The 27,117-nt window shown below is 56.2% G+C and overlaps 1 protein-coding gene across 25 annotated transcripts in view; it reads right to left on the reverse strand.

Moving 5' to 3' along the window:
- Nucleotides 1-8: 8 nt before the first annotated feature.
- The window catches only part of SCRIB (scribble planar cell polarity protein), a 58,883-nt gene continuing 31,774 nt past the window's right edge, over nucleotides 9-27,117 (reverse strand). For 9 of the 25 annotated variants that reach the window (XM_035102658.2, XM_035102651.2, XM_035102663.2 and 6 more), the window contains 23 exons: nucleotides 22,987-23,163; nucleotides 22,481-22,597; nucleotides 21,924-22,112; nucleotides 21,650-21,769; nucleotides 21,463-21,519; nucleotides 16,830-16,895; nucleotides 16,657-16,740; nucleotides 15,019-15,309; nucleotides 13,742-13,810; nucleotides 13,560-13,610; nucleotides 13,126-13,170; nucleotides 12,553-12,678; nucleotides 12,321-12,428; nucleotides 11,975-12,227; nucleotides 11,417-11,597; nucleotides 10,921-11,013; nucleotides 10,639-10,833; nucleotides 5,640-5,789; nucleotides 4,988-5,127; nucleotides 4,807-4,844; nucleotides 4,105-4,179; nucleotides 3,079-3,127; nucleotides 9-1,593 (listed from right to left, as the gene is read on the reverse strand). In XM_035102658.2, coding sequence (XP_034958549.1) covers nucleotides 1,424-1,593; nucleotides 3,079-3,127; nucleotides 4,105-4,179; nucleotides 4,807-4,844; nucleotides 4,988-5,127; nucleotides 5,640-5,789; nucleotides 10,639-10,833; nucleotides 10,921-11,013; nucleotides 11,417-11,597; nucleotides 11,975-12,227; nucleotides 12,321-12,428; nucleotides 12,553-12,678; nucleotides 13,126-13,170; nucleotides 13,560-13,610; nucleotides 13,742-13,810; nucleotides 15,019-15,309; nucleotides 16,657-16,740; nucleotides 16,830-16,895; nucleotides 21,463-21,519; nucleotides 21,650-21,769; nucleotides 21,924-22,112; nucleotides 22,481-22,597; nucleotides 22,987-23,163 — 2,844 coding nt within the window. In that variant the 3' untranslated portion in view covers nucleotides 9-1,423. Of the gene's footprint in view, nucleotides 1,594-2,957; nucleotides 2,992-3,078; nucleotides 3,128-4,104; nucleotides 4,180-4,806; nucleotides 4,845-4,987; nucleotides 5,128-5,639; nucleotides 5,790-10,638; nucleotides 10,834-10,920; nucleotides 11,014-11,416; nucleotides 11,598-11,974; nucleotides 12,228-12,320; nucleotides 12,429-12,552; nucleotides 12,679-13,125; nucleotides 13,171-13,559; nucleotides 13,611-13,741; nucleotides 13,811-15,018; nucleotides 15,310-16,656; nucleotides 16,741-16,829; nucleotides 16,896-21,462; nucleotides 21,520-21,649; nucleotides 21,770-21,923; nucleotides 22,113-22,480; nucleotides 22,598-22,986; nucleotides 23,164-27,117 lie in introns of all 25 variants that reach the window. The other 16 variants (XM_035102665.2, XM_035102667.2, XM_035102664.2 and 13 more) reach the window with 16 other exon arrangements.

The following is a 27,117-nucleotide window of genomic DNA, read 5'->3' on the forward strand; positions in this document are numbered from 1 at the left end:
AAGCATCGTTTCTAAAATGTAAAGTAAACTTTATTGTCCTTGAACCACAAAATAGATTTCTTTGGTTGTACAAATGTCACTAGTTACAGTCTTGATCTCCCTCGGAGTGTTCTGGGAGAGGAGACAGATAGACAGGAGAGACATGCCACAGCCCAGCACCTAGAGAAGTTGTATGTTAGTCACGGAAACCCTGCCTGATCACTTCCCAAATTGCTCATTAAAAGCAAATGCTAAAATTAGATTAAAATCAAAAAGCTCTAACTGCTGCTGTGGAAGCAGCCACTGTGCAGCTAGAGAGAGGCAGGCAGAGGGAAGCCTCCCCTCTCGCCCTCTGGAGACAAACACAGAAGTTCTGTTAAAATGATCCTCTGATTTTGGCATGAGGAGGTTCTGCATCTTGTCCTTTGGCAGAGGCTGCCTGGCAAGTTTGCACACGTGATGAGAGCACATACACACGCCAGCCAGTGCCACCCACTGCTCACCACCACCCAGCAAGGAGTGAGGCCAAGCCACCGCCACGCACAGGCAGTGCCACTCTTCTCTGAAAGGGGCCCGAGAGGCTGGAGCCAGCAGGCAGAGCAAGCAGCAGCCCTGGCCTTTGCTGGAGCACCTCGACACAGACACCAGCCCCACCTGACCCTCAGCCGCCAACCTGTGCCCCAACATCTTTGCCCTACCCTGCACTACCCCCTCCCTGCACCCCAACCACCAAATCCCCCCTTTTACCTGTACCTTCTATCTGCTTCACCCCATCCTAATGAAACTAGCCTGCTCCTACTCTTGCTCCCACGCTGCTCTACGTTTGCTAGCACCAGGCAGCTCCCAAACGTTCCCTCCAACCCTTGCTGAAGAGGCAGAAGTGCCCATTTCCGCCCGTGCCCCCCTCACGGCATGGATGGGCCCCCAGGCTCTACAGAAGGAAAATGGCAGCACTTGGCAATAACCCCCCTCTCCATCCCCATCCTGCACAAAGGTGCTGTCCCTCTGTTGCCCTTTGCCCTGAATCAGGGAGGAGGTAGGACAGTTGGTGCTTCCCAAGTAGCCCCCTTGCTGTTTGGCAAATGTCAGCTGGGGCTAGGCCCTCTGCAAACGATGGTCAGCCTGAAGCAGCTGCAACACCCGGGCACCCTTGCATGCACACGCACACGCACACACCCAATATTTACACGCACACATGCCCTGCATGGGTCCCCCCCCGCCCCCTCACTGCTCTCTTCGGCCCCAGTTAGCTCACAACCTGCCCCTCTGCGTGGGGAGGAGGAGGAGGAAGGAGAGTCACAGCCCACAAGATGCCAGCTGAGGCTCCAGGGAACTTGTTCTGTCCAGGCCCACCTGGGAGCCCTGGGAGCCAGCTGGCCACATCACCACACTGTCCACAGACTTGGCTTGGTGGTGTTTCTAACAGCCCCCAAGGGCAAGTCTACTATGTGGGGACAGCAGCTTCCAGGTTGTGCTGGGTTGGCCGGAGTTTGCGCTTGCTGCTGCTGCTGCAGAGCCCCATCTCTTCCCGAGGGGGAGTTGCACTGGGAATCAAGGGGTCGTGTGCCCCAAGGGGCTCCTGGGCTGCTGCCTGTCCGTCTTGCTCCTGGCTCACTGGAGTGGGGAGAGAGCAGAGGGAAAGAGGTCATGGAGAGCCAAAGGGGTGGCAGAATCTGACCCCAACCCCCTGCCTGGCTTGATTCTGGTCAGGGCTGGAAGTGCCCCGGGCAACCTCTGCCCCCTGCCCCCTTTGGTGGCTGCTTTTGGCACTGCCTGCTGCAGGAGGGTCTGGAGCCCCCAGGCTGGGCCCTTCGACTGCCTGCACTGGCTGTGGCCCTGCAAACGGGGGGGGGGGGACTGAGAGGCCTCCGCTTTCCAAGCAGTGTCCAGCCAGCTTCAGGTGGGCTGAACTGAGGTGCCCAAAGCCTGCACTGGAAAACGGCAACAGCAAGACCTCAGAAACACACAGACAGACAGACAAACAGGCAGGCAGGCAACCCAAGGCAAGCAGAGATCCTTCCTGCTTCACTGGCGGTGGAGCAGGAGCTTTAGAGCAGTCAGAAGTGGGGGGGATCCAGCAGATCCACCAACTTCCCTGCTGGACCACTTGCAGTGCTCACCCCCTACCCCCCGCCGGTGAAGAATGGGAGCCAGTTGCTCCAAAGCAGCTTCCTGAGACCAGAGGTGGCAACTTGGCCCCAGACTGGGGGTGCCCAGTGGTGCGTGTGCACAACATTCATGACGTCACATCGCTCGTGGCAGCGACTGGGCTGGGGCAGCAGAGCCTGGGTGCCCATGGCCCCATGGAGATGGCACTCTGGCACCCCACCCGCCATGGCGACCAGGCCAAGACCTCTGCTGCAAGTCCTCCACGGCACACTGCCCCCCACCCAGAAGCACATCTGTGGCCGCAGCAGACCCCAACAGAGGCCCCACAGCAGAGGCTCCAGCGCCACTTGCGGTGCCAGGGAGCCTGCAGAGGTAAGGCAGGGGGCAAGGGGCGACGGGCAGAGGCCAACAGCAACACGATGGCCAGGCACCCACAGTAGACATTTTATGGGTGCCCAAACCCTCAGCACCCCCCTGGAGATGGCACCAGTGCCTGAGACCTAGGAGCAACCTCAAGGCTTTTCCACAAAGCACAGCAGCTCCTCCCCTGGCCTTTGCAGGGAGGGAAGCCTTGAGCCTTCAACGCAGTTCCCCCCACCCCCAGTGATGGAGGCAGAAGACCAGCCCCTCTCCTTTGAGAATGCTTCCCCCTCCTGCCTGCCAGACACCTTCAAGCCTTGCCTGGAATTAGGCTTCCAGCATTAGGGTCCCTGAGGGTACCCCTAACTTCCTTTCCAAACCAAAATGGGAGGCTGCTGGGCATGCTCATTGGGCCACTCCCAGCTCCTTAGGCGGGATCTGACACCCCCCCCCCGCAACTGCATGCTCATCACAGCACTCCATTCCTAGGCAATGCAAGGGCGTCCTACCCACCGCTCCTTGCTGCTCAGTTGACCATTCACTCTAGAAAGGAACAGAAAAAGCAGAGGCCTCAGGAGAGAAGTGCTGGTGGCAGCAACCGAGGCCAGGAGGCTCCAGCTGGGCACTCACCTGAGCTGCTGGCATCGTTGAGTCTGCAGGTGCTTCCGCCATCTGGAGTCTGGAAGGGCAGGGCAGAGCGGGATCAGTCCCTTCCTGCTCCCCGCACCCCCCAGCACCCAGGACATAAAGCATTCCTTGCCCGTTCCCACGTGGTTGGGGGGAGCATGTAGTGGGAGGGGGAGAAAGGGGGTGCAGAGAAGAGCAGGCAGGAGCCCCAGAAACAAGCAAGGGAATTCCAGAGCCAGAGTGCCTGGTGCTAAAGCCCCCTGCCCCCCAGCCAGGCAGAGGGATAGAAAAGCAGGTCCGGCATGAGGTGGGGCCAGGGAGATCCGGCAAGAGATCCCACCAGAGCCCACAGAGCGTGGTTCACATGCTCCCTATCTGTGAGGCCCCCAGACCCTCAAGACACTGCTGGGGGGAGAGGGTCTCCTAAGGGCAGGCCCTGCTGGCCATAGCTGGCTGACAGAGGCTTTCCAAGACAGAGGCCAACTGGTCTCTGGAGCCTCCAAGAAGACGGCTGCAAAGGCAGCGGGGCAAGCAGCCCCTTCACCACCAGTGCTGCAGAGGCAGCCAGATCATGAGCCAGAATGAGCCCAGCAGCCTAAGACCAGTGCCAGAAGGGATCCAGCACAACACCTGCCTGGCTTGGGGGGGGGTGTCCTTGTGACATGGCCTGGAGATGGCAGGGAGGGGGCCAAGAAACCACTACGGGGCAGCCCTGGCCTGCCTGAATGGGGTCTTCAGCAGCCTCTCCCACCACCTCCCCCCTGCACAGCAGGTGCTGCCCCCAGACAGACCTTGGAAGGAGGGGCAGCAGGGTTCCCACGAGGCCTGGGACAGACGGGAGGAGCCCTCAGCTGCCCCCAAAGAGACTCTGCTCTGGGTTGGGGGAAGCCTCCACCCTAAGCCCCGGTGGCCGCCAATGACCCCCAGGACTCTCCCCTCCCCCCACCCAGGCTAGATGGGTGGTGGAGCGTCAGACCCCGACTGCCTGGAGGGGGGGTCCTGGCTGCCCCCACCACATGCAGCTTGTACCTGGATTTCATAAACTGGTTTGGAAGAAGGAATGGCAGCAAATTCCCTGTAGAGAAACTTCTTTTCAGGCACAGACTGGAGGGCCAAAGGAGGAGCAGAAAGAAGAAGGGAAGAGGCAGAAAGAGAAAGGGGGAAAGAGGATGAACAAGCATGTGGGGAAGCAGAAGGGAGAGAGGGGGGGGGGCTCCAGGAGGGGCAGGCGGGGCCCTTCCTGCCTTCCTCCTGCTCTTCTTGACAGGCTGCAGGGATGGACTGGGGGGGGGGAGGAATCAAGGGGCTCCCTCATGAAGTTTCCCTGTGGCAGCCATCTTCCCACCTCCTCAAGGGTCACACTCCCTAAAAGATGCCCCCCTGCCCCCACGTGTGGAGCCGGCCCCTCCTGCCCTGGCCAACTTCAGAGTGCACCAGCAATGAGGTCATGCCTGAGGCCCACAGAATGCCTCCCATCCCCAAAAGGGGAGGCTGGCTGTGCTGGTCGGGGCAGGAGCAGAGACTGGGGGGGGGGGGAGAGAGGGGTATTGTCCTCCCAGCCAAGATCCTTAGGAGACTCCAGGAGGGAGGGGAGGAGTCAGAGCAAGAGGGAGCACCAGGGATGCCCCCCCCAAGACAGACAGAGGGAACAGTGTGGGAAGCAGGGAAGGAGCGCCCTGGGCCAAGGCCAGACGCACCCCAGCCCCTCCCCTCTGGGTCCCCCCTCCTTACCAGCCTGCCTGGAGAAGTCAGGATTCGGGGGCTGCAGTCTGAAAGAGAGACAGGATTTGGAGAGAAAACAGAGGATGAATTGTGCGGGGAGGGGGGGGGAGACATCAAACACATGCCTCCCCCCTGAGCCGCTGTGGGTTCCCCTTCTTAAGCCAGACTGCCATGAAAGAAGGTGACCTACCCTCCAGGGGGGTGGGTGAGGGGGTGGGGGCGGGCGAGGGAGACTCCGCCAGCTGCTCCAGGGTGGACCTCTTCTTGCCCTCCTTGGACTTGGCAATCACCATCTGGGCCTTGAGGGCATCCTGCTCCAGGGACTTCATCCTGCCAGGCGGGAGAGGAAGAGAGGTTGGCACACCTGGGGTGGGCTGGAAAGACAGGTGGAACAACAACCGTCACCGGGAGGGGGGGGATTGCAGGCCCTCCTCACCTGGGCAACCGAGGAAGTGCTGAGTGGAGCCGCCCCAAAGGCCAGTGGCAAGGGAGGGAGGAAGGAGGGGTGGAGGAGGAAGCTCACAGTCCCGTCCCCCCCCATTGCTGCAGAGAAGGCAGAAACTTGGTGGGGGGCAGAAGGGCACCCCTTGCCTCCTTCAGCCAGGGCGGAGGCTCTCAGGAGCAGCCATGGGTGCAGATCTGCCCCAGCCTGGTCTCTTGCTTGGCAAACACGCCTGTCCACCACAGGAGGAGCAGAGGAGGCAGAGCAGGGACTCTCCAGTGGCAGCACCAGCCAGGCCTTCAGCACAGGGGTGGCCCAGCTGCCCCTTTGGACCTGGGGGCACCTCTGGGGCTCTGCAGGCCCTGGGGTGTAGGTGGGGTTTTGTGGAAGGTCTGCACACCTGAGGTGGCCCCCTGGCCCCGGGCTCCTTGTGGTGGTAGCAGCAGCAGCAGCAGGGCCCTGCCCCCCCGGTGCCTGCTGGCGGGCCTGGTAGAGCCTCCTGGCCAGATCCTGCTCATACTCTTTCATGCTCTCTTCTAGGGTGGAAGAGCTGAGGAGGAGGAGGAGGAGTAGAAGGGAGGCACCGAAGACGTCCCGACAGGCAGGAAGATGGCAGAGAGAGAGAGAGAAAGAAAAGGAGAGGGAAGGAAAGGTGGGCAGAAGGAAGAGGCAGGTGCCAGCAAGGGGGCGGGGGGCGGACCTCACTTGTCCTGGTCAGTGGGGAAGAGGGCAGCCCCCCCCTGCCCTCCCAGATGGCAGATGAGTGAGTCCCACCAGGTGCATGCAGATGGGTGGAGGGGGGAAGGAGGCAGGGGCCTGCCCTGGAGGGCCCCCCATACACAGCCAGCCAGACTGAGGGAAGAGGACTCCAAATGGAGTGGGCTTCTGAGGGGCACAGTCACACCAGGGGATACTGGCGACAAGGGAGGCGGTCCAGAGCCTCTTCCCAAGGCACCTCCCAGCCTCTCTTGTTCGGTGCCCAGCTGGCATCAGCCACTGGCAGGGGCCACTTTCCTGAGAGAACCAACTCTGCTTTGAGGAGCTGCAGGGGAACGAAGGAGGGGAGGGAAGCCAGTTCAGGGTCTTTATCAGGGGGAGGGGCTGGCTGAGGTCCCCAGAGCCCTGGGGAGATTCGAGCAGACGAGCCAAAGGCCAAGAAGCAGAGGGGGGACTTGAGAGGCGGAAGAAGGGCCCTTGGCCCCAGAGCAACCAACCCCCTCCAGTGCGGACTCGAGCTGGTGGGGCAGCTGTCCCTCTGGGGATGACAGCAGCCACCGCATCTCACCCAGGAGAGCTTTGCTGGGCAGCCTTAGGGTCCCCTGCAGCTCTGCCTGCAAGGAGCTTTGCAGATGAAGCAGCTCCCCTCCCTTCAGACTCGGGGGCTGCAGGCAGAGCAGGGCCAGCAGATCTCTCTTGGGCCCCTTGGGCTCCTTCTGGACTTGAGCAGCCTGAGGATGTGGACAGAACCCTGGGAGGCAAATCAGAGCAGCTGGACGCTCCATCTTGGCTCCTCCGCTTCTCAAATCTCTGGACTGCATGAAATGTTCCATCCTTGGGCAAAGTGCATGGCAGCCTCTCAGGGCTTTTCCTTCTCAGTGCAGAAGCCATGCTGGTTCCATTTCAGCAAGACTCGTCCTTTTCTATCCCTAGCAATTATATCTTTAACAATGCCTTCTGGAGCCAGTTTTTCTGGAAGCAGATGTTAGTTTAACCAGCATGTAATTCATCATATCCTCTCTTGGGAACCTTTTTATAAATAAATAAATAAATAAAAAATCAATTAAAAAAATCTAACAATTGGCTACCTTCCAGGGCTGATCTTAGTGACAAGAGGTTGTTGTTTTTTAAGCTTACCAGCAATTTGACATTTGAGTGCTTTAACAACTCCTGGGTGGGTGCTATCTGGACCCAGTGATCTATCAGTTTTTACTTCATCTTTAAAGTCTAGTACTTTGTCTCTTGTTACCACTATTTTTCTCTGTTCCTCTGACTCCCTGCTCGTGAAAGCTAGAAAAAGTGGGGGAAAGAAACGAATGATTCTGAGACACTTTGACTTAAAATAAAGTGGAGAAGACTGATATTATCATGGACCGAATGTCTTAAGTAATCTTTCTTCCCTTTTTTATGCAACCAGCAGATAGAACATTTCTTTTCCTTTTGTCTTTTATCTTTCCTTTTCCTTTTATCTATGTCTGTTCTTGTTTTTTCTTTTCTTCATCTTCTTTCTTCTTTGGAGTCATATGTTTGGGGACTTCTGGAAGCTAAGGTCCAGGGATTGTGCATTCATGGGGGTGGTAGATGGCTGATGGAGGGTCCTGGGTGGGAGAAGGGGGAACATTGGTCTCCCAGCATGAGAGGCTGGGAGAAGAAAGGAAGGATCCTCAGTGAGAGCTGAGGGTGGGGGGGGGGCTGACAATTACCTTTAGGAGAGGACTGTGTAGTTCTTTGTAGTTGTTATCTTACTGTACTGTGTAAAAAATGACATCTGTCCACTTTCAAAATGTTGACTCAGGTTAAGCCCCTTGATCCTTTTCCAATATATTACTGGCAATGTATTTTTAATCTCTGTTGGAAGCCGCCAAGAGTGGCTGGGCAAACCCAGCCAGATGGCTGGGGTACAAATGTTGTTGTTGTTTAGTCGTGTTTGACTCTTCATGACCCCATGGACCAGAGCGTGCCAGGCACTCCTGTTTGGTCAGACTCAAGTTCGTAGCTTCGAGAACACTGTCCAACCATCTCGTCCTCTGTCGTCCCCTTCTCCTAGTGCCCTCAATCTTTCCCAACATCAGGGTCTTTTCCAGGGAGTCTTCTCTTCTCATGAGGTGGCCAAAGTATTGGAGCCTCAGCTTCAGGATCTGTCCTTCCAGACAGCTAAGGCTGATTTCCTTCAGAATGGATAGGTTTGATCTTCTTGCACTTACATCCCTACTGGGAAAACCATAGCTTTAACTATACAGACCTTTGTCGGCAAGGTGATGTCTCTGCTTTTTAAGATGCTGTCTAGGTTTGTCATTGCTTTTCTCCCAAGAAGCAGGCGTCTTTTAATTTTGTGACTGCTGTCACCATCTGCAGTGATCAAGGAGCCCAAGAAAGTAAAATCTCTCACTGCCTCCATTTCTTCCCCTTCTATTTGCCAGGAGGTGATGGGACCAGTGGCCATGATCTTGGTTTTTTTGATGTTGAGCTTCAGACCATATTTTGCGCTTTCCTCTTTCACCTTCATTAAAAGGTTATTTAATTCCTCCTCACTTTCTGCCATCCAGGTTGTGTCATCTGCATATCTGAGGTTGTTGACATTTCTTTCGGGAATCTTAATTCCTGCTTTGGATTCATCCAGTCCACCCTTTTGCATGATGAATTCTGCATATAAATTGAATAAGCTTGGAGACAATATGCAGCCTTGTTGTACTCCTTTCCCAATTTTGAACCAATCAGTTGTTCCATATCCAGTTCTAACTGTAGCTTTTTGTCCCCCATAGAGATTTCTCAGGAGACAGATGAGGTGATCAGGCACTCCCATTTCTTTAAGAACTTGCCATAGTTTGGTGTGGGCGACACAGTCAAATGCTTTTGCGTAGTCAATGAAACAGAAGTAGATGTACAAATAAATTATTATTATTAGCTAATTATTATTAGCACATCTTATATATGTGCACCTGATTCTTCCTGTCCAAGTGCAGAACATTACCTTTGTTCCTACTGTAACTCATTTTGTTAGCTTGGGCCCAGTTCTTCAATCTGTTAAATCTTTTGAATCCTGATTCTGGCTTCTGAGGCATTAGCTGCCACTCCCAGTTTGGTGTCACCTGCAGTTTTGATGGGCATCACCTCAATTCCTTCATCCAAGTTGTTCATGAAGAATTTGAACAACAACGGGCCCAGGACAGAACCCTGAGGCACCCCACTTGTCACTTTTGGGGGTATATATCTTAAGAGCATGCTTCGTTCTTAATTGTTTTCATCCTCTTAATGGGGCCTCCTCCTAAGCCAGCCATTGGGTCATATTTCAAATGAACCTTTTAACCGGCAGAGAGAGTTTCAGTAGTATTTATAGACGTTTCGGAAGTAATTAAAGGAGGCTTTGCTGATATTTGCCCCAGGGACTGACCTCTAGGGCTATTGAGTGGTGTTGGGGGGCAAGTTTGTGGTTCTTCTCTTCCCAGGTCACTCACCCCATCTGTCCGGGTCCTTTGAAGATACCTCCATCCCACAGCGAGGGAGCAATCCTTCCAGAACATTTGGAAGTTAATTCCTGTTACTGTATCTTTGTTTCTCAGAGATAATACGATAGACAGTAGCTATGTTAATCACCACTTCATTGCTTCTGCTGATAGCGTCTCGACAGAGGCAACTAACCAGCTATGATGCCTTCCCGGAAGTCCTCCTCCAAGGGTGTGTGATGCGGGGCTGCCACCTCCTCAAGCGCCTTGCCCAGTATTTGCCTAACACTTCTGGGTCCAGGGAGGTCTTATTAAGTGGGGACTCCTTTGACCCCCAGCCAGTCCCTGAAGTTCTAAGAGGCCAAGATGGGCCAGGGCCAAGGCTGGCCGCACTTCTTCAAGCCACTTGTCCATATCCTCAGGCTGCAATAATCAAAACTGATGCAGAGCAGAGGGAGGAGACAGTGTGCTAGATGCCTCTGCTAGACTGCTCTGAGGCGGCATCCCTTTTGTCCCTCAAATGCCTGGCAGGGATCTTCTGGCTGCCCCCCGAGGGTGTCAGGGGACGCACGTCCATTCGCCACTCAGAAAAGCTTGGCCACACGGCTACTTGTGGAAACCACGGTGGTGGTGAAGTCAGATTGATTTGCTGTGGCCCCCACCACATGACAGGTGCAACGGGGCCACTTCACCTGTTTTGGGTCAGACTAAACAGGAGGGCCTGGCGTGCTCTGGTCCATGGGGTCACGAAGAGTCGGACACGACTAAACGACTAAACAACAACAACAAATATACACCGTTCCAACACAGTGGCAGAGCAGCCCAAACCTCACCAGGGAACGGTCCATGCAGGATGAGAGAGCCCCTCACTCCCCCTCTGCCAGCTCTGTCAGGGAGGCGGACAGACGGAGCATTAACCCCACCTGCATTCTGTCAGGACTGGGGGTGAGGCAGTGGGGTGAACATTCAGGCCGCAGGGACCCATGGGAGCAGAAGGACCCATAGAAGCGGAGCAGAGGCACCCATGGTAGCCCCCTGGCCTCCCCCACCCCCCACCTGAGGTCCCCTGGCTGGCTGTGGGGCGAATGCAGGGCCCACCGATGGGCAAGGCAAGCAGCTAAGAAACCCAACATGCCATGAGCTGGTGGTCCACAGCCCCTCTCCTGCCAGCCCCCTTCAGAGAGCATGCCGGGAGGGCGAGGAGAGGGATGCTGCCCCTGCCCGCCCCTCCCCACCTACCGTGCTGCTCGCCACATGGCCCTCTTCTCGGCCTCCAGCGCCCGGCGCTCGGCTGGGGAGAGCTCCTTCCTCTCCTGGGCGCTGAGCAGCTCTGGGCTCTGCATGCGAAGGCGCTCCTGCTGCCGGCGCTCAGCCTTCGCCGTCCGCACGGGAGCCCCAGGCTCACTGCCGCTTTTGGGGTACACAGGGCTCAGCCTGGGCAGGAGAGAGCGTGGCTCAATGGGGGCAGACCCACACTCCCTCCCCCACAGGCCCCACCCTCCGCCTGCCCTCCCATCTTACCCAGCCATGGAAGTGGGCCGCACCTCCAGCCTCCGGCCCTCCTCCAGGGAATTCCTCGGCGAGGAGCCATTGTGCCTCTCCAGCTCTGGGAACCTGCCAGGACACAAAGCTCTGTGAGCCCCAGCCAGGGCAGAGACCGGAGCCCTGGGGGCGGGGCTTCCCTTTGGGGAGGAGCCAAGAGACCAAAGGGAACACCTTCAGGCCAGGAGACCCCTGGGGAGAGGAGTCCGCTGGTGGATGCTAGAAGCCCCCAGGCCAAGTGCTGGGACTTGGGGGGGGGGCAATCCCGGAGCTGTTGATGAAGCAGGGAGAAGGCTGCTGTTCGCCTAGGGTCCTGTCTGTGGGCTTCTTCCCACCAGGGTCCCTGGCTGGTTCCTGGGAGAACAGGATGCCAGGCTGGAGAGACAGAGCACGCCTGTGCACTCCGGATCGAGCCCTACCCCCTCCCTGGCCTGGCCACAAGCGGCGCAGGGGGCACAGCATGCAGCTCACTCACCAGGGCGTGGAGGGCAGCAGGCTCTGCCCATCCAGCTTCTCCACTTTGTACTCCACGCCCTCAATGAAGATGCTGGAGGGGACATCTGGCTGGCGTCTCTGCCTGGCGGCCTCCGCCTCTTCCTCTTCCTCCTCCTCCTCTTCCTCCAGCAGCTGAGCTCGCTTCTGCTGCAGTTTGCGAGCTGCCCAAGGGAGAAGCCGACAGGTCAGCCTCCCAAAGGTGGGAGGGATCTGGCTGGGCAAGGGAATGCCTCCAAGAGGAACACAGGTGGGGGGAGGGGGAATCCCCACCCGGACCTGTGTGTTTCCCATGTCCTTCAAAGAGGACCCTCCCCACCAGGCTGGCAGCTGAGGCAGGCCAGGAGAGCGGCTGCTGCAGAGGGGCTCTCTGTGCTGCTTAGCCAAACATGGAGGGCGAGGGAGGGCGGGTGTTTCACTATAGAGCAGCTCCCCCCCCCCAGCAGTTAGCGGCCCCTGGGAGTCGGGAGGGGCCCAAGAAAGGCAGAGTGGGGGCCTTGGCCTGGCTCCCCCCTGGCTCCCCCCTGCCCCTTCCACGCACCTTCCTCCTCCTTCATCTTCCTCAGGTCTTCCTCCCCGACCAGTGACACCCTCTTGGGCGGCTTCTCGGCCGGCTGCTGCTTCAGCTCCACCTCAAAGTACTTCTGCCTCTCACGGAAGGACCTCTGCTCTGGGCTGTGCAGGCCGCCTCCCAGCAGCGGAGCCTGGCCAGGAGAAACAGGCCCCCCGGCTCCCCTGCCACTCACCTCAGGGAGGCCGGGAGGCTGCTCTGCAGTTTTCTGCTTCTGGGGCTCCTGAGGGAAGAAAGGGCAGGCAATGGCTACATCCACAAAGGGCACTCTGCCACCCCCAACCCCCCCCCCCGTGCCAAAGGCCCCCCCCCTCACCTCAGGCTCCAGGAGCAGATGTGGCACTGGGACAGCTGCAAAGGCCTTGTAGGCCTGCTTGGCGCTGACAGGGACGTCGCCTGGCGAGGGGGGCCTGGGAGATCGTGGCTGGGGGAAAGAGGGCACAAGTCAGAGGAGGAGGAGGAGGAAGGAGACCCGCAAGAGGCCAAGGGGGGGCCACTCACCCCACCAGCACACCCTCCCCCAACCAGCCCCGGGGCCAGTAACTTACAGAGTTGTGGGCGCTGGAGCAGAGCTCAGGCTGCTGGAATGGATTGGGGCTGTCCCGGCCTTCCGAGGTCGCATGGGCTGGGGCTGGGCGCATGCGGGTGACGGGCTGGATCACGCCCGGCTTGGTCTGGCACAGGTGAGAGGGGGGTGAAGTCAGCCAGAACAAAGGAGAGCAAACTCAGCCTCTGACCCAAAGGCAAGCAAAGGTCAGGCCAATGGCTACACAAGTCTTATTGTTACCCTCTGATAAAAAGGGACAAATTGAGCAAAATGAATTAAAGCAGGACGTCCCCAAGCAGGGGGGGGGTCGCCCACAAACTTGTATGACAAACTATTCCCGGCCCCCAACGCGGCTCAGCCAGACCCTTCCCCCCCCCCCGCTCTGACTGCAGGTGGCTGCACCATCTCAGAGTCCTGCTGATGCCAAGAGGGGGCTGGGCAAGGCTCCTTGCAGGCAGCAGGTGCCCAATGGCTACACAAGGCTACCCCAACTGGAGCCCCTTCCAGGCCCCTTCTGTGACCCACATGGCACCAGGAGGCCATGGGCGCACTCGGAGGGGCCACGAGGACTCACCGAGGACTTGCTTTCGCTGTGGCTGGGAACAAAGTGGACGGCAGCCTGGAAGGAGAAAGTCAAGGTGGCATTGGGTGGCTGGGAGGGGCGCGGGGGGCCCTCACCCAAGCCCAGGCACCTCCAAGCTGGCCACGCCAGAACCAGCAGCCCCTACCCAAACTTACCCAACATGAAGCTCTTGCCCCTGCTCCCCAAAGAGACTCCGCTCTTGAACTCTGCTGCAAAGCTCCTGCCCCAGCGATGCCACAAACTGGTTCCTCCTGCCCCTCCCAGACTACAGCTAGAGCCCACTCTTGCAGAAGCAGCCCAAAAGACCAGCAGGGTCCCTCCCCCCGCCCTACAGAGCAGCCTCCCCAAGCGCAGCCTCAGCAGCCCCCTCCCCCCACCCAGGGCAGAGGAGGAGAGCGGGCACAGCACACCAAGGGGGCACTTACAAAGCGGGTCTCTCTGCCCACCAGGTGGGCTAGCCGGGGGGCAGCAGGAGGCTGGAAGGCAGCAGTGCCAAGGAGAGAACCAGAGAGAGAACCAGAGAGTCTGGCTGACTGATAGGCAGGATAGGCAGAGGACCCAACACCCCCCCCCCAGCACCCTCCACCCCCACTGCAGCACCGCTTACCTGCTGGCTGCCAGGAGAGTAGGGAGAATCTCGCCAGGCGGCTCCCGCTTCCCCTTCCCCCGAAAGGGCCTGAAAGGGAGAGGAAGGACAGCTGGTGAGGGGGGGGGCGCAGTAGTGTTGAGGAGGGACCGCCTGCCCAGGGGTGCCCAGAGGGACCAGCCCCTCCCAACCCCCAGGCAGAAGCCCCTTCCCTATGGGATCTGCCCCCAAAAGGGGCTCTGGCTGGTCATGATTCTGCCTGATCTCCCCAGTTGGAGCCATAAACCTGCCAAGACTCTTCCTCCACTCGAGCCCACACTCAGGAAAACCCCTCCCTCAGCATGAGAATCTCTAGTTTTGCTCACCCTAAGAAGCCCCCCTGCTGGGACATAGTGAAAGAGCACCTATTCATTGGCTGAGCAGATGCTGCAACTCTGCCCAAAGGCAGGGAAGGAACAGCCCCCTCCCTTCCCAAGGAATGTAGCACATGCCTTCTTCTACACAAGCTCCTAGTCCCCATGGGTGCACATTATAGGATCCGAAAACCTGAACCCGCTTCTGTGCCAACTCTTAAGTGGCTGGAGAGTTGGGTCAAGATGGAACTGTGCACACTGCAGAATCCCACCCTCTTTTGACATTGAGAATTATGACTTTTATCCTGTTTTGCTGTCCACGGACGCACAAAGAGGTGGACAAGGTTGGCACAACAAACCATGAACACAAACACACCATTGGAACTTTCAAAGCCGTGTCTGCATGTTAGTGGCCCTTCCAAGAGGGGCTCAGCTGCCCAGGGGGTGGGGGGCTCCTCTCACGAGGGCAGCCGACAAACGCTGCCAAAACGAGCCAGGCCCAAAGCAGGTTAGTAGCCAAGCAGAACAGAAGAGCAGCCAAACGGAAGAGCAGCTCAAAGACTTTGCAAAGAGCCAAGGGAGGAAGGGGCCCGCAGGGGCCCGCAGGGGCCCTCCTCTCCAAGCCCACTGCCTCATCCTCCTGCCCTTCTTCTCAGGGTCTCCCAGAGGCCGCATAGCCTGGACAGCAACGGCATGTCCCCGCAGCAGAAGCTTCAGCTCCCCGGCCTCTTCCCCTCGATTCCATTCCACACACACGCACACACACACACACTTCCTGCATGCAGTGCAGAGCAGCTGAGCCCCCCCCCCCAGGCAAGAGATGGGGTGGGGGGAGAGGGTCCCAGCCCAAGCGTGAGCTGTGGTTGCCTTCTCCCCCTGCTCCCCCCCCCCAGGCATGCAGCAGAGGCACAGCACACAGCAGGCCAGGCCCACATGGCCGCTTGCCTTGGCACAGAGGCTGGTCTTCAGCACTCCCCCCTTGCCATAGCCAAGGGGAGGCCCCCCCAGGCACGCCTTGCCCTGCCGGTTGGCTAGCACAAAGGGATTGGCACTGAAGGGGATGGGCTGCGAGTCCACCAAGCTCTCTTCCTCCACCACCTCCGCAGCTGGCAGTAGTGAGGGGGCAGCCCCCTTGGTGGGGGCTGTGGCGCTGGTTGCCTGGCCCAGGTCCAAGGGAGTCGGGGCCAGCAGGGGAGGCGCCCGTGGGTCCCTTTCCATGGCACAAGGAAGGGCAAGCTGAGGAAGAGACACGAGAGCTGCGTTTTCAGGGGCAACAGCTGGTGGGGCCAAGGCAGCTCTGTGGGTCATGGGAGCAGCTCCCTACTGTGTGGCTGGGGGGGGGGCACAGGGAGCGGGAGCACCAGCAGCCTCTGTGATAACTGGTCTTGCTGCCTGGGGTGGAGGGAGGGAGGGAGGGAGGGAGGGAGCACCCCACACAAACCCCGTCTTCCTTCTGGGCATAAGCCAGAACCCCAAGACACAGCTACGCAACACCCGGGCTCTGCATGTTTATTTTTTAACATTGAAAGGCAGAAGGAAACTTCAGAGAAACAGAGAGGCCTCCAGGTACAGCAGAAGGGGCTGGGAGTGGCTCCCCCCTGCAATAGCCCCCTCCCCATTTGATCCCAGCAGTGGTGGAGTCTCAGGATGGGACCCCAAGGGGGCTGGGAGGCCCCCGGCTGCCTCTGCCCAGGAAGCCGCCATGGATGCAGGGAGGGGGGGGAGGGAGGCAGGCAAGGGCGCTGAGGGCAGCTGCTCACCATGGAAACCCCCAGGGTCACCCCCTCGGCCCCCCCCCCCGCCATCCCTGGCACACCCAGCCAAGAGATGGAGCTCCTGCCCTTTGGCATCCACTGCCTGCCGCACCAGGAGTAACATGGCAGGCCTGAGCAACATCCGGAGGGGCACAGCTTGTCTGCCCCCCCCCATGAAAGCAGGCACAGTAGCAGAGCCCCTTGCCCTGACCAAGCCTGAGGAAGCAGCTCCCCCCGCTCCCTTGTGCCCAGAGGAAAAGCCCTGCAGGTGCCAGGAGAAAGAGAGAGACTCACCGTGAGTGCCCGCCAGCAGCCACAGACAAAGGAAAACACCCCCCACCCCACCCCTTCCTCCAACGCCCACTAGGCAAGCCCAAAATAGCCCAGGAATCTCACTCCGGCAGATCAGATTTCCAGAGAAGCAAAAATGGCCCCCAAGCAGCCCACCTGCTCCCTCCTCACCCAGCCAGAGTGGGGGGCAAACACGCCACTGCTCTTCGTTGCTGCTGAGGGGCAACCTCCCAAGAAGCAGAGTTCCCATACTTGTGCTGCCTGCCTGCCTGCCTGCCTCCAGTGTCACCTGGTGTTCCCTCCTCAGAGCTCTGGGTCCTTCTCTCCCCCAGAGAGCCAGCCCTGAAGCCAGCAGCTGCTTCCAGGGCGCAGGACCCCCCCTCCAAGGGACAAGGCCTCCGAAACAGCTGGGGAGACTCGCCTGGGGCCCCAATCCACAAGAGCCATGGCTTGGGTTAGCTGAAGGTAGAGGGAGCAGCCGAGGCTGGCTGGGATCCCGCCCGCCCTTTGCGCAAGCCAGTGGGTGCCCATCACTTACGCCACGGGTGGCTTTCTGGAGGCCACTGTTGGGGAGCGCTGCCAAGGTGCGGTAGTCCAGCTGCAGGGGCTCAGCGCCAAGGTCCTGTGGGGAGGGGGGAAGAGGGTCAGGCGTGCCCACCCAGCCCAGCCCCCCTTCCTCGCAGCCCCTCAGCCCAGCCGCCCCCCTCTCACCTCAGCCTCCTCCTCCTCCTCCGCCAGGAGCTGCGTGGCCGTCTCTCGCTCCCGGCGCTTCCGCTCCTTCGCAGAGGCAGCAGGCAGGCGGCACAAGCAAAGAGAGAGCAAGAGGGGTCAGCAGCAGGCCCAGGGACCCCACAGAGCAGGAGGGACAGAGGGAGGGAGAAGGAAGCCCCCCCCCGAGCAGCAGGCAGAGTCCCAAGCAGAACCCACAACGTCACAGCCAGAAGGTGCTCTGCCCAGAAACAGGACTAAGAGGGTCCCCGGCGGGTGTTTGGCCACTCAGCAGGGTCTGCAGCAAAGCAGGGACCCCGGGCCAGCCAGAGCTTCAGCAGCAGCCGAGGGGGCCCTTCCCTTCCCAGGCTCTGCCCCGGGGGGGGGGGTCTTCCCTTCAGCCCACTCCTGCTTCTGTGACAAGAGCATCAGAAGAGCTCAGCTGCACCTGCTGGATCAGGCCCAAGGGGGCCCATCTAGCCACCCTCCTCTGCTCACAGTGGGAAACCAGCAAGCGGAGCCGGGGCATAAGAGCCCAATCCTCTTCTGAAGCCACCACTGCCTCCTGCAGCAGGCAGTTCCACAGTTCAACTCTTGACTCTTCCAACATTCAGCTTCACTGGATGTCCACAAGTTCGATCGTTATGAGAGAGGGAGGAAAACTTTCCTCTCTCCACTTTCTCCAGTTCAGGCATCATGTTACAAACTTTTTTCATGTTGCCTATGACCTGCTTTTTCTCTAAACCAAAAAGTCCCCGACACTGCAACTTTTTCTTCATGGTACTGGCGCCCGCCCCGTGGAACAATCTCCCTTCAGATGTCAAGGAAATAAACAACTATCTGACTTTTAGAAGACATTTGAAGACATATTTAGGGAAGTTTTTAATGTCTAATGTTTTATGGTATTTTTAATTCATTCATTTTTTAAACTGCCCAGAGTGGCTGGGGAAACCCTGCCAGACAGGCAGGGTATGAATGAATTACTATTATTATGATTATGATTATGATTATTATCCCCGTGATGGGGTGAGCTCCCGTTGCTCGGTCCCAGCTCCTAGCAGTTCGAAAGCACGTCAAAGTGCAAGTAGATAAATAGGTACCGCTACAGCGGGGAGGTAAACAGCATTTCCGTGTGCTTCTCTGGTTCACCAGAAGCAGTTTGTCATGCTGGACACATGATCTGGAAGCTGTACGCTGGCTCCCTCGGCCAATAACACAAAATGAGCGCCACAACCCCAGAGTCGGTCACGACTGGACCTAATGGTCAGGGGTCCCTTTACCCTTTACTCACAGTTTTATTTTCAATTCTTTTCCTAATGAAGATTAAGAGGCAAATTTTGAGAGCACGGAAGAGAAAACTTTAACTAGGATGATGAACACCACTGAAAGCTGGGCAAAATAGCCCTTTTTTCCTGCCTACCTAAAAACTGTCCTTTTCATAGAATCATAGAGTTAGAAGAGACCACAAGGGCCATCCAGTCCAACCCCCTGCCAAGCAGGAAACACCATCAAAGCATTCCTGGCATATGCCTGTCAAGCCTCTGCTTAAAGACCTCCAAAGAAGGAGACTCCACCACACTCCTTGGCAGAAAGCTCCACTGTCGAACAGCTCTTACTGTCAGGAAGATCTTCCTAATGTTTAGGTGGAATCTTCTTTCTTGTAGTTTGAATCCATTGCTCCGTGTCCGCTTCTCTGGAGCAGCAGAAAACAACCTTTCTCCCTCCTCTATATGACATCCTTTTATATATTTGAACCTGGCTATTATATCCCTTAACCTTCTCTTCTCCAGGCTAAACATACCCAGCTCCCTAAGCCGTTCCGCATAAGGCATCGTTTCCAGGCCTTTGACCATTTTGGTTGCCCTCTTCTAGACACATTCCAGCTTGTCAGTATCCTTCTTGAACTGTGGTGCCCAGAACTGGACACAGTACTCCAGGTGAGGTCTGACCAGAGCAGAATACAGTGGTACTATTACTTCCCTTGATCTAGATGCTATACTCCTATTGATGCAGCCCAGAATTGCATTGGCTTTTTGAGCTGCTACATCACACTGTTGACTCATGTCAAGTCTGTGGTCTACCAAAACTCCTAGATCCTTTTCACATGTACTGCTCTGAAGCCAGGTGTCACCCATCCTGTATTTGTGCCTTTCATTTTTTTTTTGCCCAAGTGTACTTTACATTTCTGCTTGTAAAAATTTATCTTGTTTGCTTTGGCCCAGTTGTCTAATCTGTTAATAATAATAATAATAATAATAATAATAATAATAATAATAACAACAATAATTTATTATTTATACCCCGCCCATCTGGCCAGGTTCCCCCAGCCACTCTGGGCGGCTTGCAACAAAACATTAAAATACAGAAATCAAACATTAAAACGTTAAGGTCATTTTGAAGTGTGATCCTGTCCTCTGGGGTATTAGCCACCCCTCCCAATTTGGTGTCATCTGCAAACTTGCTCAGGATGCCCTCAAGCCCATCATCCAAGTCATTGATAAAGATGTTGAATAAGAAAGCAAACTACAGACCCCCCCCCCACAGCCAGAAGCAGGTGCAGCAAAGGCCCTGGTCTTGGGCAAAGCTCTTGAGGGAAGGCAAGCAGGAAGGAAGGAGGGCGGCTGCTCCAGAGTCATTTGCTAGTTTCCAAAATCTGGCACCCTCCTGCGTGACCCCAGCTGGAGTCACTCCCACTGGAGGCTCCTCTTTGCTGCTCCATCCCCTTTGCCCCCCCCCCCTTTCTCCTGTGCTGGCGAATGCTTGCCTTTTCCTCCAGGCATGAAGGAGAGAGTGTGTGCCCCCCCCTCCACACATGGAGCAGCCAAGGAAGGAAGGAAGGAAGGAAGGAAGGAAGGAAGGAAGGAAGGAAGGAAGGAAGGAAGGAAGGAAGGAAGGAAGGAAGGAAGGAAGAAGAGGAGTTTGGATTTGATATCCTGCCTTATCACTAACATTCTCCTTTCCCTTCCTCCCCCACAGCAAACACTCTGTGAGATGAGTGAGGCTGAGAGACTTCAGAGAAGTGTGACTAGCCCACAGTCACCCAGCAGCTGCATGTGGGGGAGCAGGGAAGTAAACAAGATTACAAGTCTACAAGATTACAAGTTCACAAGATTACAAGTCTACTGCTCTTAACCACATGGGGAAGGAAAGGGGAAGCGTCTGGCTTGACCAATGAGGGCAGTGAAGGCACCCGGCCTCCTTGGACCTTGGCTTCACTCTGACCTGAGGACTGAAGAGCTCAGGAGCTTCCTCACAGGAATTGGCTAAGATGAAGCCTGGAGGGAATTCTGCACATCTCAATCTGGAAGTTGCCCCAAAGCACAACCAGTTGCAGCGGCTGAGGAGCTGGACGAAGGGGTTGGGGCCTTCTGCTTTCCGGGCTCCAGGTGCCACAAGGCACTCCCCAGACCCTCCGCTGGATCCCTCTGGAGGACTCAGTATGGTCCTGAGCGCCAAGATACATGCAGTCAAAGCCCAGAGCCCAACTGCCTCCTCCAACCTCACATAAAGGGAAGAATGAGTGATTACTCTTCAGGCCAAACCCAGGCCTAGTCTCTTGGGCCATTCCACGCCCACATTCCTTCCCAGAGCAAATCCAGACTCCCTAGATCTCACAGGAGGTGGTTTGCCCAAGGATTCTTCCTCAGAAAGGAATATCTGAACAACAGGTACGGAAAAAGCCACCCCCCCACCCCATGCTTGGCCAGGACCCATCTGCTTCTGCCTCACACAGAGCTACAGGGGGGCTTCCCTCCCTTCCTGAGTGGCTGGCACTGTGCCCACGGGGAGCCAGAGTGCGGCCATCTCACCCACCATGGGTCCCCCTGGGAAGACCTACGGGGGCCTCCTAAAACCACCTTGTGGTGAAGAACCTGTCTGGCGGGTCCTGGTCCCGCAGAAAAAGGCTCCCAGCTCCTGTCGCTGCTCCCAGAAGGAGAACGCCTCACGCCCTGAATTGTGGCCAGACAAAAGTCAGACTCCACCTGGTTTCCACTAGACAACAATGGGCCATTGCTCAGAGATGGAGCGGCGCCAGGCCCCGAGATCGAATTCCAGAACCTCTCGGGAAAGGGCTGAGGAAGACCTGTGGCCCTGCAGGGATCTTGGGGGCCAGGCACACGAAAGCAGGGGCAGGGGGGGCAATCTGCTGAGCACAGTATCTCGGCAATGGCTGTGTCTCTCCCCCACGGAGCCAGGGAAGGCGGCACAGGCGTGATGGGAGGCTCAAGGCAGCTGGCACTGCAGGCAGAGGGCATGGGCTGGGCTAGAACAAGCAGCCTCCTACGGGCAAAGGCAGGCTGGACGCTGCCCAGGCCGGGCAGATGCACTCGCAATGGGGGAGAGGGAGACAAGAGCAGGATGAGCAGGAAGCAGAGGGAAGGGTGCTGGGACAAAGCTGCCCCTCCCTCCCTGCCAGACCTCTCCACTCACCCCCAGCCCAAAGCAAAGGGCAGCTTCTAGTGGCAGATGAGGAGCCAGAGGTTGGGGGGAAGAGCCCAGGCCCCAAAGCAGCCCCAAAGCAGCCCCAGCAGGAGCAGGAGGGAGGGAAGGGGGCTGCCGGAGGGAATGGAGGCCCCGGTCCAGGCAGCCCCCTTCCCTCACCCTGGAAGGGTAGAGCAGGCCCATTGCGTCTCACCACTTTCTCCGTCTCTTCCCTCTCCCACTGGGTTGTCTCCCTCACCATCTCCAACTCCTGGGGACACAAAGGAGGCGGTCAGAGCGGAGGGCACACGCCAGCCCGACTCCTTTGGAGGGGGGATTGGCAGCCTTGCCAGAGAGAAGGGAGACTTAGCCTGCCCTCCCCTGGGAACCACAGGCCTCACCTTCTGAAGGACATCCAGCTCCTCCGGACTGAGGTCCCGGTCAATGGAGGAAATGCTCTCCAGGCTGTTCTTGCGCCCAATGCCGGCTGCAAAGGGGTTGGCAATGATCCCAGGAGATATCTGGGGGGCAGACGAGGGGGGTGAGAGGAGGCAGGCATAGGGGGGGTCTGGGGGCACACACCAGACCAATGTTGCACCTCCTCTCTAAGCAGCTGGAAAAGGCACTGCAGGCAAACCTCTGGTCCCTGGCAAGGGGCCCCTGGCTACCACCCACCTCAATAGCCGCCACAGCCTTGGGGTCAAACCCGTCGCAGACCAGCACCAGAAGGGTGTCTCCCACAGCGCGCAGGATCTGGACAGCTTCCGTGTGTGTCATGCCCAGCAGGCTCTGGTGGTTCACCTCCAGGATGCGCATGCCCACCCTCAGCCGCCCGTCACGGGCTGCAGCCCCTGTGGAGCTGACCTGCACAAAGCAGAGAGGAGGGTGAGGAAGGAGCGGGGGGGGGAAGAGGGAGGCAACCCCCACCTTCAAGGCCCTGGGAGCAGCCAGAGCTGGAGGGCCTCATGGTTCGGGGAGGGGGGCAGGCAGGGGGTCCAGCACCAGCTGCCTCCGGCACCTTCTGCTCAAGGCTCCGGAACTCTGCTTTCCGCAGCCCCCCCCCCCCCGGCAACAAAAGTCCTCAGAGCAACCCAAGAATGTCCCACTGGGTGGGAGGGATGTGGTGTATGGAGACAAGGCTGTGGGCCCTTCCAAACCCTGCTGGGACCTCCCTGCCCCACTGGGCAGTCAAGCACAGCAAACTTGGGCCAGGGTGGGGGGCCACCTTGTACCTTAGAGATGAAGATGCCCTCGTCCGTGGGGTCAAAGGGGTTCCCCGCATGGCCCTTGGCGCCTCCTCGGATGCTGATGCCAAGTTTCTCCCCTGGCCTCTTTTCAATGCAGATCTCCTGACAGAGTGAGCAAAAGCAAGTTGGAAGGGGTGGGCTGGGCAGCTGGGCAGCAGCCCCCTCGCCTCCCCAGCCCCCCCTTCCAGGAGAGAGAGGCCCCCTCCTTCCCAGTCCTGCCTGCCCCCACCTCAGCTGCAGCAGACAGGCACTGGGGAAGGCTCTTTTGGAAAGCAGGGGGTGGGCAGTGGAGGCCTTCAGGGAGGGGGGCAGGGGACCCCATCCTGGGGAAGCCACGGAGGCTGCAGGCCAGAGGAGAGGGAGCTGTGGTGGGTCAGCCCAGCCCCCCCCCCCCAGCGAGGCTGAAGAGCACCCAGGCAGGAGGAGATGCCCAGTGGTGGAGGCACCTCCCTGCCTCTCCAGAGGCACAACAGCAGAGCTGCGTCTCCTACCTGCATGCCAGGGGGCGGAGGGTCTCTCCGGACGACCATCCTCAGCTCCTGTGTGTTGGAGAGCAGTGCAGTCACGGCCTCCTGGTGCGTGGCGTGTCGGAGGCCAATGCCGTTCACCTCCAGGATCCGGTCTCCCACCCGCAGCCCACTGCGAGAGGCCAGGCCGCGAGGAATGACCTGCCAAGGCAATGCAGGACAGAAGAGATTGGAAAAAGCCCTGCCTGCAGCCTGGGAGGGGCAAGCTGGCAGCGTCCCCAACACCTGAAGCTGGATGGGCGTTTGGCCTGGCCGAGAGGCTGAAGATGCCCCCCGCCCCCCAGAGGCACTTCTGTCTGCTGATACAAATATACAGGTGAAACTCAGAAAATTAGAAAATTGTCGAAAAGGGCATTTATTTCAGTAATGCAACTTATTATTTTTTATTTTTATTTTTAGAATCATAGAATCATAGAGTTGGAAGAGACCACAAGGGTCATCCAGTCCAACCCCCTGCCAAGCAGGAAACACCATCAAAGCATTCCTGACAGATGGCTGTCAAGCCTCTGCTTAAAGACCTCCAAAGGGAGACTCCACCACACGCCTTGGTAGCAAATTCCACTGCCAAACAGCTCTTACTGTCAGGAAGTTCTTCCTAATGTTTAGGTGGAATCTTCTTTCTTGAAGTTTGAATCCATTGCTCCGTGTCTGCTTCTCTGGAGCAGCAGAAAACAATCTTTCTCCCTCCTCCATATGACATCCTTTCATATATTTGAACATGGCTATCATTGTTGTTTTGTTGTTGTTTAGTCGTTTAGTCGTGTCCGACTCTTCGTGACCCCATGGACCAGAGCACGCCAGGCACTCCTGTCTTGCACTGCCTCCCGCAGTTTGGTCAAACTCATGTTCGTAGCTTCGAGAACACTGTCCAACCATCTTGTCCTCTGTCGTCCCCTTCTCCTAGTGCCCTCAATCTTTCCCAACATCAGGGTCTTTTCCAAGGATTCTTCTCTTCTCATGAGGTGGCCAAAGTATTGGAGCCTCAGCTTCACGATCTGTCCTTCCAGGGAGCACTCAGGGCTGATTTCCTTAAGAATGGATAGGTTTGATCGTCTTGCAGTCCATGGGACTCTCAAGAGTCTCCTCCAGCACCATAATTCAAAAGCATCAATTCTTCGGCGATCAGCCTTCTTTATGGTCCAACTCTCACTTCCATACATCACTACTGGGAAAACCATAGCTTTAACTATACGGACCTTTGTCGGCAAGGTGATGTCTCTGCTTTTTAAGATGCTGTCTAGGTTTGTCATTGCTTTTCTCCCAAGAAGCAGGCGTCTTTTAATTTCGTGACTGCTGTCACCATCTGCAGTGATCAAGGAGCCCAAGAAAGTAAAATCTCTCACTGCCTCCATTTCTTCCCCTTCTATTTGCCAGGAGGTGATGGGACCAGTGGCCATGATCTTGGTTTTTTTGATGTTGAGCTTCAGACCATATTTTGCGCTCTCCTCTTTCACCCTCATTAAAAGGTTCTTTAATTCCTCCTCGCTTTCTGCCATCAAGGTTGTGTCATCTGCATATCTGAGGTTGTTGATATTTCTTCCAGCAATCTTAATTCCGGCTTGGGATTCATCTAGTCCAGCCTTTCGCATGATGAATTCTGCGTATAAGTTAAATAAGCAGGGAGACAATATACAACCTTGTCGTACTCCTTTCCCAATTTTGAACCAATCAGTTGTTCCATATCCAGTTCTAACTGTAGCTTCTTGTCCCACATAGAGATTTCTCAGGAGACAGATGAGGTGATCAGGCACTCCCATTTCTTTAAGAACTTGCCATAGTTTGCTGTGGTCGACACAGTCAAAGGCTAGCCACTATGGATGTGGAATCTCTATATACCAACATCCCACACAATGATGGTTTACAAGCCATAAGGAACACCATTTCAGATAAAACCACAGCGGACTTTGCTACCAAACTCTGCCACTTTGTCCTTACCCACAACCACTTCAAATTTGGTGATGACCTGTTCCTCCAGATCAGCGGCACAGCCATGGGCACCCGCATGGCCCCACAGTATGCCAACATCTTCATGGCAGATTTAGAACAACGTTTCCTTAACTCCTACCCACTCAAACCTCTCCTGTACCTGCGATACATTGACAATATTTTTATTATCTGGACACATGGACAACAGACCCTGGAAACCTTCCACCAGACATTCACTGACTTTCACCCCACCATCAACCTAACAATGAACCAATCTATGCAAGAAATACATTTTTTGGACACTACTATAAAAATACAGGATGGACGTATAGACACCACCTTATACAGAAAACCAACTGACCGACAAACATATCTACATGCTTCTAGCTACCATCCCAAACATACCAAACAATCCATCGTATACAGCCAGGCCTTACGTTACAACCGCATCTGTTCCAACTCTACAGACAGAGAATCTCAACTAAGAGATCTACAGCAAACCTTTTTAGAACTAAAATATCCACCTGATGAAGTTAAACAACAGATCAACAGAGCCAGACAGATACCTAGAGAGAACCTGCTGCAAGACAGACCCAAAAAAGAAAATAACAGAACACCACTAGTCATCACATACAGCTCCCAAGCTAAAACAGTACAACGCATCATCAGAGATCTACAGCCTCTCCTGGACAATGACCGCTCCCTTTCTCAAGCTCTGGGAGGAAGACCTTTCATTGCCTACAGACAGCCACCCAATCTTAAACAACTCCTCACCCACAATAATACAACCACCAGACTTAACATGGACACTGGTACCAGAGCCTGCAATAAACCCAGATGCCAACTTTGCTGCCACATACACCCAGACAACACCATTACTGGCCCCAACAACATCCAACATACCATCTCAGGACTATTTAATTGCTCATCCTCTAACATTGTGTATGCCATCAAATGCCAACAGTGCCAACAGCTCTCTATATTGGACAAACAGGCCAAACCCTACGCCAAAGGATAAATGGACATAAATCTGACATCAGGAACCAGAAGACAGAAAAACCAGTAGGAGAACACTTCAATCTCCCAGGACATTCTATACAAGATCTCAAAGTAGCTGTCTTACTACAAAAGAATTTCAGAAATAGACTGGAAAGAGAAGTTGCTGAATTGCAACTTATCACCAAGCTCAAAACCATGGAGGGACCTGGTTTGAACAGAGATATCGGGTTCTTATCTCATTATACATGATAAGCGATCTTCAGCCATCTCCACCCTTGCTTTTTCATGCAAAACCATTTGCAGTCGTTTGCGGTCATCAACAGCTATCAGTCAGTCAATCACCCATTTCCACCACCCTTCTGAGTGATCCCCCCTCCCCATCCCCACCCCTCCCCACCCCTTCTCTACATAAGTGCCTGGAAACTTCCATTTCACTGTATCTGAAGAAGTGTGCATGCACACGAAAGCTCATACCAAAATAAAAACTTAGTTGGTCTTTAAGGTGCTACTGAAGGAATTTTTTATTATTATTATATTACTTCCCTTGATCTAGATGCTATACTCCTATTGATGCAGTCCAGAATTGCATTGGCTTTTTGAGTTGCTGCATCACACTGTTGACTCATGTCAAGTTTGTGGTCTACCAAGACTCCTAGATCCTTTTCACATGTACTGTTCTCAAGCCAGGTGTCACGCATCCTGTATTTGTGCCTTTCATTTTTTTTGCCCAAGTGTAGCACTTTACATTTTTCCTTGTTAAAATTCATCTTGTTTGCTTTGGCCCAGTTGTCTAATCTGTTAAGGTCATTTTGAAGTGTGATCCTGTCCTCTGGGGTATTAGCCACCCCTCCCAATTTGGTGTCATCTGCAAACTTGATCAGGATGCCCTCAAGCCCATCATCCAAGTCATTGATAAAGATGTTGAATAAGACTGGGCCCAAGACAGAACCCTGTGGCACCCCACTAGTCACTACTCTCCAGGATGAGGAGGAGCCATTGATGAGCACCCTTTGGGTTCGGTCAGTCAGCCAGTTACAAATCCACTGAATGGTAGCATTGTCTAGCCCGCATTTTACCAGCTTCTTTACAAGAATATCATGGGGCACCTTGTCAAAGGCCTTGCTGAAATCAATAGGCTACACCCACAGCGTTCCCTTCATCTACCAGGCT

This window comes from Zootoca vivipara, chromosome 8 (genome assembly GCF_963506605.1).
Source record: "Zootoca vivipara chromosome 8, rZooViv1.1, whole genome shotgun sequence".
Taxonomy (NCBI): domain Eukaryota; kingdom Metazoa; phylum Chordata; class Lepidosauria; order Squamata; family Lacertidae; genus Zootoca; species Zootoca vivipara.